Here is a 21146-nt window from a genome sequence, read left to right as displayed (position 1 = left end):
AGTGCAATAAAAACCATAATTAATAGTGATCAATCTGGTGCAGCAATTAAACATTTAATATCTCAATTAGAACAGAACTGACCAAAGAGAAAAATGACTTCATTCTGCTGCCACTGGAAATATATTGTACAACACTATCAAATTTCTTCCACCTCAAGTCCATACATTCAGACTTTTTTGAATCATTTTAAGACTTTTTTTTGGGACTTTTGTTGGTTTTGTATTAAATGAAGAGCCAGGCCTAGGAGCGCATAGAGTAGTGGAAGAGTAGAGGAAAAGAAAATCTTTTTGAGATAAATATCAGCTGAAGCCTGTGTTTTAAATAACAATTTGTGGTTAATATGTGTTTGGGATCATATTTGCTTTTGTTTTAATTCTGATATATTTGGTATTTTTAAGATTCAACTGCGTTGTAACTCTTTTGGAGGTGGTTTAACTGAAAAAAAAAATTAAATTTATGTCAGCAAGAAAATTCTTTTGGTTTTAACACAGAAATTAAAATTCATGAAGTTGATTTAAATTGTCTAAACATAGTTTTTAAGCTAATTAATTTGAAATTGTGAGTTTTAACTTAATGTTGCAATTTAAACCTAATAATTACTTCATAATATTCAAGAGAAAAAATCCCTCACCTAGTTAAAGAGCCACATTTCTATTTTGTTTTCACTTTCATATTTTGGTCCATCTGATGTTGAACTTTTTAAATATTAAATGATTGATAGGTTGATCAGTTACTCAGTACTTGAGTAATTTCTTAGATGGATACTTTGAAATCTTACCTGAGTAAAAACCTGCATACAAATATGTTGAAGTATCGCTACTTTTACATGAATACTTTTGAGTATTTTTTGGGTACTCTACCCACATCTGGAAGTAGGTCAGATTGTTAGCAAACAATGAACGGAAAAATGGATCTAGAAAGGATTACTAGTCAACCTGGAACAAAAATGCTAATTATTTAACATAAATATGACTCAGCCAATGAAATGGCAGCATCTAGCCGTGCTGAAGGTGATTGGCTGAAGTTCAAACTGAAGAAAGAAGATGATTTAGGTGACTTTGTTTGCGCCCGATGATCTCGTCTCACTATTTCAGAAACTTTTAATCCACAGAGATTTTCACCTTGAGCCATCTTTTACGCTCAGGGTTAGAAAAGCAGAAAAAAACAGAAGGCAATTAGCTGGATGAAACTGCCTTGCTAAGGTCAAAGGTGAGCCGTCATACTGCATGGTATCAGGGGTTCAGTTTACTAGTAATGGGGTTAGGAATCTTTTATTGGACCCGATGGAACCAGCAGAGCATCAACAAATGTCACAGTATACCTGAGTATCTTTACTGATGGTCTCAATCCCTTTATGACTGCAGCGCACCAATTCCCTGACGTTGAGAAACATTTCTCAAAAACGTTGAGAAAGTTTTTCTTTTTTATTTCTGGGTAATCCTATTTGCTTTAGCAAGCTGCTTATTTATTTCTGTGTTTATTTCCAAGGTGTTTTTAGAATTATAAGTGTAACATTTTTGGGGGGGAACACCTTAAATTCAATTACAATTTTACGGAGCCGCATAGGGAACATGGGAAAATGTATTATTTGGTTTTCATCGCAATAAGCAAAAGCACCCAGGAATCACCAATGTCAATGTAAAATTCCAAATATATACCGTAATTTTCGGACTATAAGCCGCGACTTTTTCCCCATTTTTTGACCCTGTGGCTTATATAACAGTGCGGCTTATCTATGGATTATTGCAGCTAACGGCCACTAGGGGGATACCTAAATCCATGGAATTTACCATCCACCATGTTGACGTCACATTTGCTTCAACACACAAGTAGCTGCGCGCACGGGAACTTTTCTGGTTACAGCCGTGTACTTCACCAAAGATGAAGAAGAGGGTTACGGTAATAACTTTTCTGGTAGGCTGATAACCGTATATTTTAAGCAGCCGTGTTACTGCAATTTAGACTTACTGTCATGTCACAGGCACTTTATTTGTTGTTGTAGCTTTATATGTTCTGTACCTTCTGTAGCTACTATTGCACTAAATGGTTGATAACGTTATGCAAATATGCAACTTGTTTGTTCAAATGTTTATAAATGGGAGCTACTATTGCACTAAATTGTAACAGTTAATGTATGCAAATATGCAACTTGTTTTGAAATGTTAATAAATAGGCGCTTCCCCAAACAGTTGCCTCTTTCCCAGCAATCCCCTCTGTGCACGAACCATATCGTAATTAAACATAAAAAACCTGCGGCTTATAGTCCGGTGCGGCTTGTATATGTACAAATCATGCAATTTAGCTTCTGCGGCTTATATTCAGGTGCGGCTAATAGTCCGGAAAGTACGGTACACAGTTTAAGAGCCTCAGGAAAAACGTGTCAATATGTTCTGAAGTCCTTGGTGCAGAAAATTGACTGAAAATCAATTTATTCACTGCATTTTTATGTTTGCTTGTGTAAGGGTGAGATGGAACTGCACATGAAAACTAACCTTTATTAACCAGATTACCAACACAAAAAGACAATCAAAACTATCAAATGACTTTATTACCCCATGGAAATGACTCAGAAATAGTCCAAATAGTTTGGATTAGTTTTTCTTTCTTTCCTTCCAATGGAAAGTTTCTGTTTATATCTTAGAAGGGATAAAAAACGATGGAAAGTTTTGAAAAAAAAAATACATAACTGCTGGGAAATATAGATCCAAGACAGCATTTTTACCATAATAATAAAAGCTATAAAGGGTTTTATCTTGAGGCACACAGATCACCTGAGAAGAAAAGCAAGAAGGGGCCAACCTGTTTCAAAGGTCTTTTTCCTTTAAAGGGAAATGGAGAATGAATGGATTAGACTTTCAATTTGTTCTATTTTTGTAGCTCTACAAATGTCAGCCTCAAAGGACTTTTTAAGGAAATGCTGAAAGGTGATGAAGACATCTTCAGGCAGTCTCTACAGTCCCTGAGTCTCTACAAAATGTTAATGGTTCAGCTGCGAAGATTTTTGAATCTGAACCAAAAAGGACAGAGAAACTGTTCTGGAGGGGTTTTTTTCAACATGTGGACCAAGACTTTCTTACAGAACATAAGTACGTCGATTTATTTGTAAGGGTTGCAAATCAAACATGGGCAAATTTGAGCTACCAAAACTCTTTGAAAGCTGAAGAAAGTCAGGATGCAAAGTGGGAGGTGGGATATTAATTTCTACAAACTTTCCAAGTGGTTCTAAATGATTATTATCTGAAAAGAGAGGCAGAGAGAGTAAAAAAGCACTGGCTGACATTTCAGTCTGTGAAGAATAATTTAATCAAGGTTATCTAACGTTTCAGGATGTTTTAACAGCAGGTGAAAGGTGAGAGGGTTTTATTGTGTTTGGAGGAGCAGAGACAGTCTGCTGACAGTGGATGCAGCTGATGCTTGAAAACGCTGCAGATTTCCCTGCTAGTGCATCCATCCAATCCGCTCAGCAGGGAGTGGAGGGGAAGTTCACTTCAATGTTTTAAAGGCTTTAAGGGTAAGTGCCTCAGATTCAATGGAGTATTGCCCTCAATTTGTAAGTGCACGTTCAAGCAAACAGTTCTACTGCAAACATCAATTTTTATCGCTCCTCTTAGGTATTCTGGAGAGTCACCTTTAGATTATTTCTGCTTTATGACATGTATCACCCTGCTGCAACTTTGTTGTTTTAACATTTTTTGCATTTTATGATCTGTTGTCAAAAATAGATCTACGCTCTCAGTAGCAACACTACAAAACTGTATGATTTTAAAAACTAAAACATTTTCGATTTTGACAAAGAAAAGCGATTGAATTTTCACCTTGAAAATCCAATCAAATCTCTAAAGGAAGATTTTTATATGGAAATTCCTAAAGTTCAATTCATCTTTATCAAAGCAGGACTTAAAAGAGAGTCCATGCATGCTTTTAACAGCCTGTTAATATTACTATCGCGTAGCTCGACTGTGGTCCCCAAAGCAGAAGCACTCAGCAACATGAAGTATTAAAGATATGTGCAAAGTGCAAAAAATTAGTCAAAGTTATGACATGCTGTGCAGTTCAAGAGGGAAAACCTGATGCTAAAAGCAGACAGTAGTATCACATTAAAAAAAAGATTTTCTTTTTGTCTCTTTTTCATTTGAAGTTGACATTCAAATGAAAAAATCTTAGCAAGTAGAAAACATGCAATTAGCAAAAGAGGTAGAAAGTAAAACATTTTACAACAGAATTAATGATTGAATTTGAAATGAAGAGTAATAATATTTACACAGTTTGTGTTTCAAAGTCTATCCCTTCATCTGATTATAGTACTGATGATGTTTCTCCTTTGGTTGAAAAGTTTAACTTTGTTCAAGAAAAACAAACAACTTGTAAAGGCAGTTCTTCTGCTGATATAGTCCAGAAAATATGGTAGTTTCTCTGATTTTACTCTTTATGGGTGTGTGTTTGAGAAAAATTAACATTGCTCTTTTATTCTATGAACTACTGACAACATGTTTCCGAAGTTCCAAGCAAAAATTTTGTATTTATTAGCAGAAAATGAGAAATAGTCAAAATAAAAAAAAGATGCAGTGCTTTCAAACCTCAAATAATGCAAAGAAAACAAGCTCATATTTATTTAGAAACAACAATACTAATGTTTTAACTCAAGAAGAGTTCAGAAGTTAATATTTGGTGGAATAACCAGGAGGTTTTCAGTGGGGTTCAGTGCAGGGGGCTCTCCATTCTTTTCCAGAACTATAGATTAGCTGTTATGCATGCATGTAGCAGAAAGTCTGCTGTTGTGTTTATCTGTACATTACGGCCATAGCAAGTAGAGCTGGATTCTCAGATCAGAGTTTTTAAGTTCTGCAAGCTTTGAAAAATACTGTCTGCTGAAATCAGATGGTAATTTTGACAGAAAATGTATCCAGCATTCTGCAACTGAAGCTAAAGAAACTTTTTTTTATTTCTTAATAACGTTATTTATCTTTGAATAAATCTAAGAAAGAATCTTGTCTTTCATAAAATCTATATTTTTTAGTTAGAAAAATCATAATCTCAATGAGGGAAATGTTCTTTTGTTCTATTTCGATCAGTTCTTCCCCAGCTGAACTGATACAAAAAAAATGGTGCAAATTTCTTTAAAGAGCATAAAAAGAAAAGAACATGCAAAAGATTTTCAAAAATGGGCTGCATTGTGAATTCCTCTCACAGAGTTAACATTTAGAGAAAGAGTTGAAAGTCTGAGATTCTGAAAGGCAGACAGAGGCTGATATTACACCTGCACATCCTGCAGGAAAACGTGCTGCTGGTAGCATCAAACTTGCCAATGAACTCTACCTGAAGCACTTTCCATCTGCTGTTGAGATGCTCCAGGGCCCGGGCGTTCTCCATCGACAAATGGACATCAGAGATTGCCAGCTGGTGGGCCAACTCATTGACCTGCTTCATGCCCTCCTTCACCTGCGAGAGTTCCTCCTTGAACAACTGCAGGAGCCAAAAGAGAACAAAAAGAGGCACAAAATGGGGCATAGTGGACATAATAATCAGAAATGTAAATGTAAATGTTGGCTAATCAAAGAAAAGATTTGGTAACACTTTATGTGAAGGGGTGTGAATAAGACTGGCATGACACTGTCATAAACATGAAGAAGTCTTTAATAAATAATGACACTTTTAAAGCAAATTCAATTACAGGTCACACTTTAAGACAAACATTTTATTAAAACAGTCACTTTTAATGCAAAGTCAATTAAAGGTGACACTTTAAAACAAAAATTGCAGCAAGATGATCACTTTTAATACAAAGTTGCATTAAAAGTTCCATTGTTGTGTAATTATTTCCCAGATGAACCTTCATGACAGCAATAACTGTTCGTGAAGACTTCTTCATGTTTATGACAGTGTCATGTCAGTCTTATGCCCACCAAATCAAATAAAGTATTTTTTTAATTTCTCCATTGCACAAACTTTTGTACAGCAACAGTGAGCTAACGTCTGGAAATCAAAGCAAATCACTACATATATATATATGTCTAAAAATGAATAGACAATAAAAGAAAACCATCTGGTCTCAAAAAGAAACAGAATAAATGATATAAAAGTAAAGAAGGTCGACAGAACCGACGGCTCATAAATTTGTCTGGAAACATTTTAAAACAACAAAGCTGATTTAAACTAAGAAAAAAAACTGGTTCACCACTTGAATTTTAATTTTTGCTAATGTCTCTCTGCTCTGCAGGTGCTAAAGTTACAAACGCCTGTAATTTGTGAAAGTTCAGAAAGGAAGGAGAATAGAGTGGCATTCATTACTGCTTCAAACTATCCCTGACTCCTGTCCAAGAGCCAAGGTTTGCCTGTAATCTTTTATTAAAGCATTCATGATCAATATTTCTTCAAGCTTTGTGAAGGTCTTTTCAAAATGTTCTTCTTCAATATTTTGAGGACTTTGGCAGCTATTCATAATAGACGAATAGCACCGAAAAGGCATTTCTTTAACAAATAGGAAACATCTCTGCAGAAAGGAAACACATGAATAACAACCAAAAATATAAATAATCTAGTATTAGGTTTTATATAAATGAGTCTATGATAGATAATTATATTACAATATAAGCCATGATCATGTTTGATCGCTTTATGACTTATTCTGACCTCTATCTCCAAAATGTCACTTCTAACTTGACATCCTATACACCCGTTTCTCAGCCCAAATTCAACGAAAGAGCTTCGTTGTGAAACAGACACCGAGTCTCTTACTGGAGCACTTTTCTAAATAACATCAAAGTGCCTTTATTCTACAACGACAGCAAATACTGAGAAATAAAATGAGGCTGGACTCATCATCTGGATTAAAAGAAATTGATGAAAAGCCACACAGTGCAACACTTCATTCCTTTATTCATTTCCAAATTTATCTTGACTTGCTGCTGTGTCATCAATTTGCAGCAATTTACTTCTGTGATCAATGTGAAGATTTTAGAGCAGTGCTATTATTACATCTATGCAAACCCAATAATGGCTGACAAAAGAGTATACACGGTTTTAAAAATTGTTTTTATGACTGTCTGACTGTAAGTCCAAAGTACAATTTGATATTCAGCATGATTGCATGGCTTGAGCCTAAAAGAAGTCAGCCAAGAAAATTAAGCAAAAGTGAAAAGAGGAAAACTTTAACTTCACATAATATATAATTTAGAAGACAATTAACAGGCTGGAAAATGTTGCTGGGGCTGAAACGGCTCCAAGTAAATAACAGAGCTTTGCAAAAATATTTCACTATTTGAATCAAATTTCCTACGTCTCAAACACAAACTTCAGTATCTTTTATTGGTAGTTTGAACCAACACAGCAGTGCATAATTGTGTTGGATTGTGTAGCGATGAGCAGCGTAAAGATCAAGAAACAAAGCAGACGAGTCAGGAATGAAGCTGTGGAGACGATAAAAGAAGAGTTAGATCATCAAACAATATCTCAAGCTTTGATTATCTCACGGATCACTGCTTGGTCAATTATCTGAAATTAAGAGAACGGTACCAATTCAAATGGCTGTTTAAAGTGACAAACCAGGTAAGGAGAGAATTGATCACAAATACAGACAAAAAGCCACTATGGGACAGTTATTGATCAAATTTAGCTGTCATAACAGAGTGAAAAGCATTTTAAAAAATTCTTTAAGTTTGTTTAAACTTAAAGCTACAGCAAATGTAGGAAAAGGTGTTCCAGTCAAAGGATGGAAAATTTAAGAGTCAACATGAAATTAAAAATTAATCATAGGGATGATTTGATGTAAATTTTATTGAGAATCAGTGGTTTGAATAAGGATATCTAGAGATTCTATTCCTGTGTTTCAGTGTTTTAACATTGGAATATGCAAAAAACATTTATTTTTGTTAAGATGAGACAAAATGTGATTAGTTTACATGTTAGAGATGAGATGTAAATTTCAGCACCTTATGTTGTTATTATCAGACAAACAGACAAAAACTGAAATAAATAATGTAAGAAAATCCTCAGTTTTGTCGTTTTCATCATAAGATGAAAAGATACAACAACAAACCTACAGCTATTTCTGTATCTGTCAAAAAGCAGCGTTTAAAGAGTCAAAACAAGTCCTGTAAAGAAGCCACAGGTTTATTTTAGCATCTTTCAGTAGGTGAATGTATATGTGCATGTGTCACTGTGAGCATGAGATGAGGAAACCTGACAAGCCTTCCCTGAAGACTGGGCCCAAACATGTGCTGGCTGTGACAAGAGTCCAAACAGTGACAAGATTTTCAAGGGTCCTCAGTTATAATGAACAGTTCCACGCAATTACAGGCGGCAGCGGCACTCGGCACTCAATAATGACTAAACCAATGGCCTGTCATTTGTTTAACAACCTCTGCTCGGAGAAAGATCGTAACCCGCGCCGCCTCGCAGCGTCATTTTGAAGCGGCGCGTCCTTGTCATCGTCTGTCACATCGTAGCTGCTCTGACAGGCATATTTATGCAGGCAAACAAACATTTTGAAGCAGAACTGCATGATACAGATCTGAAATATTCATACGGGACATATCGTTTCAGTGCTATTGCTGACAAAAACTTGCCGACTTTAAAATTTGTGGTGTATAAAAGCTTATTTGTCATTATTTAGAGGCACTAGACTACAGGTATAACAGATTTGTATGAGTTTAAGTTCAGCAGTGTGTGTCCACCTTGGTGGCGTCAATGTGGTCCTGCAGAGAGTCGATGAAGAGGTCGCCAACAGGCTCCCAGGCGTCCCGCACACCCTCTGCCTGCTCCAGGGCCCCCGCCAGCTCCTCCATGGCTGCCTGGATCTGCAAAAGGCGCTCCAGTGTCCTCTCCATGTGCCTGCAGGATTTGTTTAAATTATAATTAAAATCTGAACTAAGAAAAGTTTTGGGCTATTGCAAACATGCAGTAAATCACAGAGACTTGTCTCAGTTTTTGTTTTTGTATTTTTTCTAGAAAGGTGGCAATTTACTCTTTTTTTCTACCTACAATGGCTGTAAAACACCGTCGCAAAAATCGCTTTCACATCTTGGAGCTATAAGAGATACTGAACTACCTGATTTGCCTGATTTTAGGTAGAGTTTTCTTTTGTTTTTTGGAGGGTTTTTTTGCCCCACAACTATTTTTGAGTCAACAATTTTGGCCCAGCTTGCAAAAAGTTTGGACATCCCTGTAACATAACATAAAGAACAAACAATTTTAAACAATATTTAAAACATATCTTATAACAGAAGTAGATAGTTGAATCTGCAATGAAGAAGTTGAACATGTAGGATCTTTATAGACTGTAAAAATGTACTTATCAGGAGTATTTACAGATATAAAGTGGATGACGATCGGCTCTTAGAGTGTGGAGTAATTCTATAGGAAGACGGAAAAAAGGAAAAATAAAATGACAGGCTGTGTCATCAATTTGCAGCAAATTATTTCTTAATTCTGCACTAATCGGGTCCTGATATGGTCAGTGAAATAAAACAGCTTTGAAAAATGACAATTAACATAGAAGCAGTTACTCTTTTACTTTTAGGTTGGTTTAGAAAACAATTTTTTTTCAGATTATTTTTCTTCTCACAGTAGAATTAGTTTAATGACCTGAAACATTGGGAGGTTTTTATTACTTTAACTGAGAAGCTGAGAGATGGTTGCGGTAAAAACGCAAGTTGGAGAAATTATTAAACAGTAAGAGAAAAATTATGCCCTTCAGAACATTCTTTTAATTTCGTGGGGATTTAATAGTTCATCATTTTTGAGTGCAATACAGCAGAAAATCAGAATAAAGTTTAAATTACTTTAATCTTGGATCTATTTGTAGAGAGAGAACGAAGCGTCCGACCTGTGGCGGTCCACGCAGCGAGCGGTCAGTTTTTCCCACAGGTCACTCGCCACGTTCGCCTGCTTCCACACAGATCGGCTCACGTTCAAAATCCGTCGCCGGGGAGACACCTCTGCAGAAAACAGAGAAAAGTAAATAAAGCAATAAAAGCATCAACATATGAAAGCAATAAGAGTGTGGAGGACAAAGCTTTACAATGATTGGTAAGAAAAGTGTGATAGCAAAGAAAAGAGTTGGAAAAGTTTAATGAAAACAGGGCAGATGGGTAATGAGGCAAAAAAAAAAAAAAAAAGAAATGGACATAGGAGTGGAGAAATAGTGAAACACACTGCATTATTGATCTGAGCAGATGGTGCTGTAGAGCTGGTAAACCGGAGGTAATTGGTCCCGACCCGGACCGTTTCCCTAAACTTGGTGTGACGCCAGAGAACAGATCACTGCTAATAACAATTAATGAAGGATTTCACCTGCAAGGGCCCTAATCAAACAAACTCTGAGGGGAAAAATGAGTGTGACATTTCAGCTGGCACAGCAGTTGGCATATAGCATGAAGGGAGCAGACCTTTTCCATCGGTCAGGGTCTCCTCGGGCTCCTGGAAGGGGTGCTGAGCCAGAAAGGCCTGGGCTGACTCCAAAACCGAGTAGATGAAGGGCCCGCGAGACTTGACATCCTCCATAAACGCCTGCAGAGGGAAGGAAGAATAAAATATAAAAACAGTCTTTAAGTTGAAGGATAGAAGTGGAAAATGATGAGTCGTGAAGGCAGAGCCCAACTTTTGTCTTTAAATGACCTCATCAAATAGAGTCTAAAATTAGTTACATTTTAAAATAACAACCGGGCGATGATGATAAATTTCCATAAAATATTTGAGGATCAAATTATGTACTACATATTGTTTTGTCAATCACAAATGGAAGCAACACAGCTTAAAATACATATTAACATGAATTAAATCAATTCGGATTTCCAAGCGTTTCTTGTTTAGAAGCGAATAAATCACATTAATTGTTTTTCACCATTTCAAAATTTGATCTAAATTTGGTGTTTCAGCTAAAATATTTTGAATACTTAAAATCTATTTATTATTATGACCATTAACTCGAGAAACAAGCTCTGAAAACTTCTCTGGAAGAATAAAATGTTTACTAAAATGTCAAACCAGGTTTATTTGTACACTATATTTAAGCAACAAGGCAGTTATTTTTGTGTTTTACATCATAAAAACACAAAAATACTAAATCAAGAAAACACAGTCAATAATAGAAGCTTTACATTTTTCTGTTGTTACACATCAAATATGTTAATTAATGTTTAATTTCTTATTATGTTTCCAAGCAACTCTAAACGGTTTTAGTCTAGATTTAAAGGAAAAGTGTTTCAGCTGTTTTGCAGTTTTCTGGAAGTTTGTTCCAGATTTGTGGTGCGTAGAAGCTGAATGCTGCTTCTCTATGTTTGGTTCTGGTTTTAATGTAGAGCAGAACCAGAACCAGAAGACCTGAGAGGTTGCTATGACAGCAGCAGATCTTTAGTGTGTTGTGTTGTTAAACTGTTCAGTGATTTATAAACTAACAACAGTGTTTTAAAGTGTAATCTCTGAGCTGCAGAGAGCCAGTGAAGGACTTTAGATCTGGTGTGATGTTCTCTGTCTTCCTGGTTTTAGTCAGAACGCCAGCAGCAGCGTTCTGGTTCTGATTAATTTGGACTAAAGATAAACACATGAAAGAGTTTCTCTAGATCTTATTGAGACATCACTCAAAAAACAGCAACCTATCAAGTCAAGTGTTTCTCCCCAAGCCCCGCTGCAGAGGAACTCAGCACCACAGGCAGGTTATAAAACGGATTTTCCACTTTAATTCTGCTGTATTTCGACCAAACCATGTCACAGTCACAGTTTATAATAGCATCAAAAAATTATGATGCTGGTTCTTCTTCCTTACAGGAGAACCTACCTAACGCAGTAGAGCGGTCTGCTTGTGCAGAAAAGGAGAACAAATCTACAGAGTGCAGCTCATTTAGCCTCCGTTTACAAAAGTACCAGGTCTTGTACGCTAACAGCACTTGCTATGCAAATTACAGACGAGCAACTCAATTTGTGAGAAAACACACTCATGCCTTAACTTTCTGCTTTTCTCTTAAACCCAGAGCATCCCCTTGAGCCTAGAAGAAAGCCATTGTGTCAACTTTCTCCTTTCTTCCACACTAATCTTTGTTCTGTATGAAACACTCACTGCAGGTGCAAAACTTAGCACTGGGGACATTCCCCCTCTTCACAGTAATTTATTTAGGCGGAGCCAGCATGTTCAATCCTCTTACGGTATAAGGAGATTTACAATTTCAGCGAGAAAAAAAATAAATAATTTACATCAGTAGTTTGAATTGGAAACCCCAGCAGTGACACTGTTTCCAAGGCTTTTAACAAGAGCCCGACAGGCCCTGATAACGCCCAGAAAGTAGAGCTACACCGAAGCGCCGGCAAACACCAGCTGGCGCAGAGCAAACAAGCAAAAAGCGTGTGACGACGCAAAGCTGGGGCGTGAGATAAAACTCCCAGTGCAACAGTCATGAAGTAAACCTGCCGTCTGTCTTTCTCCACTTTCTCCGCTGACATGCTGCTCCAACCTCTTCGCTCTCGTTCCATTTCTGTGTCCTCTTTTCATCCTCTCCAGCTCTCCATTCTTCCCTCCGTCTATTTAGCTGCTTTGCTTTCCAAAAGAGGAGCTGAGCCATGGATTCTCCTCAGCCAGCTGTCATGTTAAAACTTTAATTCCAGCAAAATTTCACACTCACAGGCTTCATCTTTGGTTGGAGGAACATTAAAAGGGAAGCCTTCAGATCAGATTAAGATACATTATGCATGGAATAGAGAGAAGTCGGGGGGATGAAATGGCTTCATTGACTTGGCTTAAACATGTTGATGGCATTAATTTCACTCGTTCTTGATGTTTCCTCTCAATGTGTGATGAATTTTCATCTAATTTTCCTACTTTACACGAGGCAGAAAATATCGTGCAGCTGAAACTCCTCCACAGCAGGAACGCTCTCTCATCCCAACACCCTGACACACACACACACGTCACACTCGACGACATTCCCCTCTTTCCAAAGCCCCCAAAACACGCAGCGTAAACATCCTCACAAACTAATACTGTTGCACATGTGCTGGCACAGAAACGAAGTGCAGCACAGCGCAGACTCACACAGTGACTGGAGAATAAATCCACTTACGATCAATAATTCACATTTCTTAAAAAGGTTTAATTCTCCGTAGAAAACTGGGAGGCAATTTCCCTCGTTGCTTTGTTGGAAAAGTTTTAGTGCGACCAGACACTCAGGGAGCAGAGGCATCACAGATTATATACGAGAGCTGAAATGAAAATGGGACAGAGAAGAGAGAAGGAGAGGAAGAGAGAGAGAGAGAGGAAGATAAAGGAGGGGAAAAATGGTGGCGTTCAGCAGCACTCCATGTAGTGAATTTGTGGGTTTATTCACAAAATCTCACATTTTAGACTCAAATTTTTACATTTTTCCTGCATTTCTATAATAACAGTCTGCAGATTTGAGTTAAAAGTATTAACTTTGAATACAATCACTTAATAATCAATGCATATTACGTGTAGATCTCACAAATAATGAATGTTAAACATTCCCTAATTTTGTTAAAAAAATCTGCACATCTTGAACATATCAAACAAGAAAGGGGACAAACTAAAAAAAGTTGCATTTCCATTACAAATATGTGCAAAAGTCTGCAGATATTCTTCTAATGTCAAAAAACAATTTCTATTTCTATTAGCCCTTTCCTGCATGAGTTGTGATCCTGTGTGTCAGAATTTGTTTTCCAAAGTGCTTTTGATTTTCTTGAGGCATAAAAAAGTGATTGTTTCTTGGATTTTTTTCCAAGGTGATCAGTTGTAATTTTCTCCAAACACAAAGTTGTTATTTGGAAAATACATCCGTAGCGTCAGTCTTAAGGGGTTAATTGATGTCACAATATATTTTTTCACAAGCAAGAGTAGAAGGAGGGACTGGATATTCCAGAGTTGCTTTTTCGTTTGCCTGCCATAATGGATTTAACAAAATTGTTCTTGCACTTGCAGTAGATGGCCAGTAGTTGGCAGCGTATTTTGGTCTCTGTGCATTTATAACATAGAATACACAAGAAACACAACAAAGTGAACTGCAGTGAACACACTATGCATGAAAGGGTTAAATAAGAATTAAAATCACACATTAATAAGTTTGTTCACAAGATAAGTCGTTAAAAAACATGCAGCCTCCAATTCGTCCTTCAATCACTTCCTGTTGTTTTCTTTTCTTATAACATGTGATCGTTGATCACATGACTTGTGTGATGTGAAAAACAAGTTTCCATTGCAATTTTGTGAAATATATTAAAAAGTACCTCATGCAAGTACAAAAACTTTTATGAAAAAACCAAATACTTTTTAGATACCTGGCTTTATGCAGTTATTTTTAACCCAAACCAACTGGTAGTCCACTTCATGTATTCTTATTTTTAAGAACACACAACATGTCATGTCTAGGTACAAGGACAGGACAGAAAGTGAGGGGAAAAGCTGCCAAAACAATCTTCTTCCCAACGACTCGTCTCAGAAAATGCAGGACACGCCAACCATGAGATGATTAACACAAAGAAAAACACAAAGTGACAGAACATAAAGGCGGTGCCAACAAGCAGAGGACAAAAAAAATGAAAACGCACTCAAGGCAAGTGCATCAAAGGTTTGTAAAACTGCAAACTTTTTGACACTGCTGCCTTTGCAGCCAAGTTGGCAGTGAGGATGTCTGTGACAGTCATCACAGTGACATGATGGAGCTGACACTCAGCAGAGATGAGGCCAAGAGGCATCAAACACCAAACAGGACAGCAACATTCCCCAGAGCAAGAAGCAGCTCAAACCAGACAAACCACCGGAGATACACCAACTCGTTTGGAAGACAGAGTTCTTGGGTTAATTAGTTTTTTGGAGAGGTAACAAACATCCGCCATGTTAATTCTGGAACAGGAAAAGGATGACTGATTTTGGTTTTACATGCTGCAATCAAAATAAAGGTCATAATTCTGTTCTTTGGCTTTAGTTGATGGAGAAATCTGTCTCTGGCTGGTTTACCACAGCTTATCTAAATAATCAGTCCAACAATGTAGGCAAAGGATACATTTACCATCATGCTAATATTGTAAAATTGTTATTTTCTGCAGTCATTCAATCTCATTTTTATTTATTTTTTAATGCAGCATCTTATAAACCCACAAAATGCCTTCAATTCTTCACATTTACATAGTGTTCCAAATTATCATGCAAATGATATTTTCTCTGATTTTCTTAAATGGTCAATGCAAATGATGGTCAGTATAATTTTCAAGTCATGAACCATTGCAGTATAAATGAAATTTTACTGAACAAAGCTCCCCATGAAAAAAGTATTTACATTTATCTGTACAAACCCATCTTTGTTTTGAATCAGCCACAAATCTCTTCGCAGTACAATAACACTTCAGTTTTTGTTAAATATCTAATGTCATACTTTGTCATACATTATCCAATGATTTTCGTCAGCAGAAAACCTTTATCCTTTATCTTTCTGGAAATCTGTGACCTGCTTAATAATGTGGAACATCCTTAAGTAGATGTCCTTTAATTGAGCTCACCAGACAAACTAATCAACCCAGCTCTCTGAAATGAACTAGAGTGATTCAAAGAGTCCTGACCACACAATGCCATCTATAAATTTAATAGCACAACAAAAACTAGTGTCTTTATGACACTTAAATCCAATTTGCATAATAATTTGGAACATGGTGTATTTACAACATCAAACTTTAATATATTTTATTGGGACTGATTGGAAATACTGCAAAATTATGAAGGGGAACTAACATGTTGCATAATTTTCATTTTTCAAACACTTTTCAGTGTGGCGTGAAAGTCCAACAAAGTTGGAAATGTTGAAAAATACTAAGTGTTCATTTGAAGTCTATCACCATAAAGAGGACACAAACATGAGAAAGCATGTGTTCCTGAGGACAACAAAGCTCCAAGTTTAGCAGAAAACTAAAGTTATATTCACCCGCAAAACAATACCTACAGTAAAACAGGGTAGTGGTAGCATACTGCTGTGGGGATGCTTTTCATAGGTGATCAAAATACAAGTTAGAGGTTCAACTATAACAAATCTAGATATACAACCAAAACTATAATGAACCAGTTTAGCTCAGAGCACTTTAATGTGTTAGATTAAAAGTCTAAACCTAAATCAAACTGGAAATCTGTTGCACAGGCACTCTCCATTAAGTCTAACTAAGATATGTTTATGAAAGAAATAGGCAAATGTTCCAGTCTCTACATGTGAAGAGCTGGTAGAGATGAAAACAAAAATATTTATGATTGTAGCTGCACTAGGTAAAGCTTCATGCCACACATTTGAGATTTTTAGGGGTAAAAAAAATAAAAATTAATTAAAGCTGCAAGCAGCCTCGAACGGCCCTCGCAGCCAAGCGCCGCTCCGGCCTATTGCCACCGCGGGGTACTAGCAACCGCCGCCTCACGCCAGCCACCACAGAAGCTCTCACGCAGTTTTCAGCGCCTCCGCCCGCACCGCGGAAGCAGTTGCTCAGTTTCCATCAACGCTGCGCACGTGCTAAGACAGAAGTTGTTGCGCAGTTTCCGCGCCCGTCCTCCAGGCGGTACGCATCTATGCGTTCGGCGGCTATCCTTCAAGATGCAAAAAAATGTGGTATAGATTCATTGGTTTAGCGAGGAAATACAGCTGGCGGATCAATGTAGGGGCGCAGTGGAGTCAAAATACATTTCAATGCTGTTTTGCTCTTTAGAGGTCAACAAAGGTCATACGTTTTCAATTTGGCGCCAGTCCGATGATCCACGTGTCATTTAGAGCCGATCATATGCACGTGGCGAAGTAATGCATTTTGTCATTTCTACACCCCAATGCGGTTCGGTCAGCAGCCAGCATTCATAGAGTTCATCATGTTATCATTTTTAGTCAGTATTCACATGATGAAGCCCATATAAATTATAGAATAACAGTAAAACATACAGCAGAAAAAACATGTGACTGCCTCTTAAAAGTGGGCGGGGCTACAGTGAGGTCATCAAGTGACCATGGAAATGTGTTCAGGGCTGTTCTCTAGAAAGACAGAGGAAGTGTGATGCAGCTGTGATCTTGCATTTGGAAGTCATTTAATGTTGATGTTTCATGGTAAATAGTGAAAGTTTTACACTAAGCCACACCCACATGCTTGATGTTAACTACAACTGAGATGTAAATGCAGTGCAACTTTAACGTTATCGTGAAATGAGTCAGGAAAATGGTGAAGGTTAAGATGTATCAGTTTAATAAACCGCACTGTTCAGTAATAAACCAAGGGTAATGCACATTAACAGAGCACAGTTAACTTTCAGCACTTTAGAACAATAGCACAGACTGAATCCCATCCATTAATTAGGTATTAATCACAGGAAGTGCTGCAACTAAATATTACAACCCCAATGGATCGGTAAAAAGATACTTAGCATTTTCTCAGAGCTCTTTCAAACGACATTTTAAACATCTTCTATACATAATAACAAACAACTCTCAATGTATGAAACTGGATGTATCACACACACTATTCAGTTTATTGAATTAGTAAAGCGCTTCGTTAGCATTAAAAACGTATTCTTCTTATTTCCCTTTTATTAATCTGTCACATAAACTCAGAATTTAATATTTTGAATCTAGTGGCTTTGACTTTGGTATTTTTGTGGATCGCACCAAAATGTTTGTCTGCATCTCCTTTCAGATTTAAATTTCAATTTATTTTTTTTAATCCATAAGCATAACAGAATCCAGACCATTTAAATTCCACCTGGTTATTTAACATTTTATGGAATCTATTAAATTTTAGATCACAGATGTACAGTATGCAAAGCTGATGGGATTTGGTTTGTATTTGCACTGTTATTTATTTATGCATCTGAAGGGTCACAGTGAGGTATGTAATATATTAGTGAAGAACAAGCTGTGCTTCTCATTTAAACATTACATTTTAATTTTATCTCAGTGTTGAATAGATCATAGTGAGTGTCGACCTGCTCATACTGCTGCCATGTCATGACATCTTTTAGATTAGAAACCGAATATTCTGAATAGAATGAACTCAATGTTCACAAGATCTCAATACTAATTAATTTCCTCTTTATTTTGCTTTAATATTGCATGTCTGCTTTGAACACATGAACTAGAGTGTATGGTGCTGCAGCATAAATGTGGAGTGTAGATTTCTGTTGTTAGCTGGTCCTGCTGTCCTTCTAATTGAAAGGCTGATTCAGCAACAGAGCAGCTCTGGCTGAAGTTTACAGGAGGTGAAACAGAAGCTACATGTCTTTTCTTGTCAGTACGGATTAACTTCAGACATGACACCGCAAAAATCTACAGAGATGGCGGAGATGCTCTGGGAAAAGAAGAATTTGTTTTAACCTGGATGGAGCTGCATTTCCATTACAAATGTGCACAAACTTTGCTAATATTCTGCTAAAGTAAAAAAAAAAGAAAAAAAAGAAAAGAAAAGCACACACAATTTGGAAATTGGAGTGTTTCCATTACATAAGAAAGAGAATTAAAATTATGTGAATAAGCTTGCTCCAGCGAAAAGTCATTAAGAATCGTATCTGGTGTTTTGGGGAAATTTTGCAGAAGAGCTGGATTCAACATGTTGGAATGACACAACTTTTTATAAACTGTGTGTTGCTGAAAGCTCCAGTGGAGCTAGATTGCACATTTTCCAATAAAAACAAAAACAAATCATCATCCTACTGCTACCTCCTGTTGTCTTCTTTGTCGTTTTCACCAGTAGTAACATCCGGATGTTGATCACGTGACTCCTGTGATGTGAAAAGTCTTTAGATATGGTTGAAAAATCACCTAATCCTAGCGCGAAAATGTTTTTTTCCCCTAAACTGTTGTATGTCTCTTAAGTGAATTTATTTCGATTTCAGTTTACTTAATTTTATTGTTAATTGAAATGCAACTTCTGTGTATTCATGCTTTAATATTCATTGTTTGTTTATGAACTAGTTGAGGTGAAAGAACAACTTAAGGAAATCAGGTGAGACTTTTAGTTTAAACAAAACAATTAGCATAGTTTCTGATTATTTATTTTCTGGTCCATGTGTCTGAGTTTCTGCTTGCTGTGTGCAGACGCATGTTTCTGTAACAAGTTTATTACCCTCCCTGTCCACAGAGCACACAGCTCTATACAACCTGTCAATTGAAATTATTTCCAAGGAGAGATTTTAATCCCTGGAAAACATCTTGGGACTCCTGCAGCTGTCCCACCAGTGGGTTTCATCACCGTATGTGAAAGCTTTTTGTATGCAAGAATAACTGACATTTTCCAGAAGTTTTCCATCATCATGATGGATTGCTTTGTGAAAGAGCCCAGCATCCGAATGCACATATGGTCAGTGTGAATATCATTTAATGAGAATAACTAGCGTACTTCCTACAGGTGTTTTAATAAATCTGGAGTACGAGATGATTTGTTCCAGCGATTCTCCTGAGAAGTCATGGTTGGCCTTTCGTCCAACAAACCATCTGTAGATTGTTATTTAAACAGATTTCTACCAACAAAATCAACAAAACGCAATAAAGAAGGCAGTCTACATGTAAACAAAAGGTTCAATATAGAAATAACATTTCTATGAACAAGCCTCAGGTGGACCAAGAAGAGAAAACTACAACTACTGGTGTAGTTTTTTTCTTTTTTTAAAGAAAAAGATTCTTAATGATGGTCATTTGTTAGCTCAGTTTAGTTGGACAACATGACAACAATTTTAATAAAACATGCACACAAAAAAGGGCAAAATTACAAATGAAACCATTATATAATTAAATGTCTCTAAAGTATGTATTAATACGTAATACTAAAAAAAGGGGAGAAGATAACTGTCATTGTTAGTCGCTTGTTAGTGAAGCTAATTTATCTGTGAACGTAACGCACCTGGTTTGGGGCTCATAAACCGCATAAAAGTTGGAAATGGCTTAGAAACCGACCCATGCCTCCTCCCTCCTGAAGTGTTGATCAAATTAGTGACTTTGCCTGAATTCACGCCACATGATTTATGTCAATATGTCATAAACAGCGTTTCCCTTAAACCTGAAGCAACTTAAAGCAACATTCAAACGTACAAAAGACGAGATGCTAGCCAGTTTTTTCAAAACATGCTAGGCTACATGACGGTGGAGCACTGTTTCCATGGTTGTTAATAGAGATACGGACCTTCTCCGAAGAGCAATATTTTATATCTTTCTAATAATAGTTATTTATAAAGTATATGAACCTAAATATTCTTACCATGTAAAACGCGTTCGCTGCAAAACCGCGGTTACTCCGAGGACTGCCAGTCATCACGATTGACTGCTCCTGTCCATCGCCGCCGCCATCTTTCCTCATTAAAAGTTATGAATAAAAATGACAAGTTTGGTTTGCATCCTTGTCTGTTTGTGCAGCCGAGAGTGCAGCACTCTATATACATTTTTACTGCGAAAGCCATAAAATAAAAGCGATATTAGACGACTGGTTGGTTGTTTTGACGTCCATTAATTATGGCGGCGTGGGCGGAGTTTTGGGGAGCGTGACGTCACGGACAATTGGTTTAAACCAATCAATGCAAGGAGATTTAACTTTTTTAACTAAAACAAATTAATTTAAAGATAAAAAAAACAGTTATTTACTTATTTATTTATTATTGATAAATTTACATTAACATTTATTTATTAAATAATTTTGCTTTGAGATTAATAAAGTATTTTTGAATTTGAATTTCCAAACTTCACACCTGTAATATTGCTGATAATAAAATCCAAAGTTAATCACTTGAAGAATATAGAAACTAATTTACAAACTCCACACCTATAATGTTGCAAAAAAAAAAAAAACCTGTTACACATACAAAATGTTTGATGTCACCCACAGCTTTTTATTGTGCTTCGAAGAAATCAAACTTTCTTGTTCTCATTTGACCTTTACAGAGGCCAGCATGCGGCTCTGTGGCAGAGCACACACACCACATATGGAGGTTGTTGTTCTTCTTGACACAGCTGTCCTGGATTCAGTTCTTGACCCTGGACTATTTACTGCATGTCCTTCCTCTTGTCTCTGTCCTTTTACTACAAATAGATACAGGCAACAAACCCTTTAAAAGAAAAGAAAAACTCACCAACAGTGATTTTTCCTGTATGTTTGGAAATTTATTTTAACTTCTCTAATAGCAGAAACAGTCCAGCTTTTTATTTTGTCA

At 36.7% G+C, this 21146-nt stretch overlaps 1 protein-coding gene across 3 annotated transcripts in view; it reads right to left on the bottom strand.

Annotated features, from left to right (window-relative positions):
- The window catches only part of LOC129360393 (dystrophin-related protein 2-like), a 74833-nt gene extending 54419 nt beyond the window's left edge, over positions 1–20414 (bottom strand). For all 3 annotated transcript variants that reach the window (XR_008606037.1, XM_055030569.1, XM_055030570.1), the window contains exons 1-5: positions 20201–20414; positions 10387–10507; positions 9825–9936; positions 8674–8830; positions 5318–5464 (exon numbers count right to left, since the gene is read on the bottom strand). Coding sequence is in view for 2 of the 3 variants with exons in the window: in XM_055030569.1 (XP_054886544.1) it covers positions 5318–5464; positions 8674–8830; positions 9825–9936; positions 10387–10507; positions 20201–20299 (636 nt within the window). In the remaining variant the exon portion in view is untranslated. The remainder of the gene's footprint in view (positions 1–5317; positions 5465–8673; positions 8831–9824; positions 9937–10386; positions 10508–20200) is intronic.
- Positions 20415–21146: the final 732 nt, after the last annotated feature.

The sequence above is a fragment of the Poeciliopsis prolifica genome, unplaced genomic scaffold (genome assembly GCF_027474105.1).
Source record: "Poeciliopsis prolifica strain line A6 unplaced genomic scaffold, Auburn_PproV2 SCAFFOLD006, whole genome shotgun sequence".
Taxonomy (NCBI): Eukaryota; Metazoa; Chordata; class Actinopteri; order Cyprinodontiformes; family Poeciliidae; genus Poeciliopsis; species Poeciliopsis prolifica.
The sequence above is the reverse complement of the archived record's forward strand: the minus strand, read 5'-3'. Positions and strand labels throughout refer to the sequence as shown.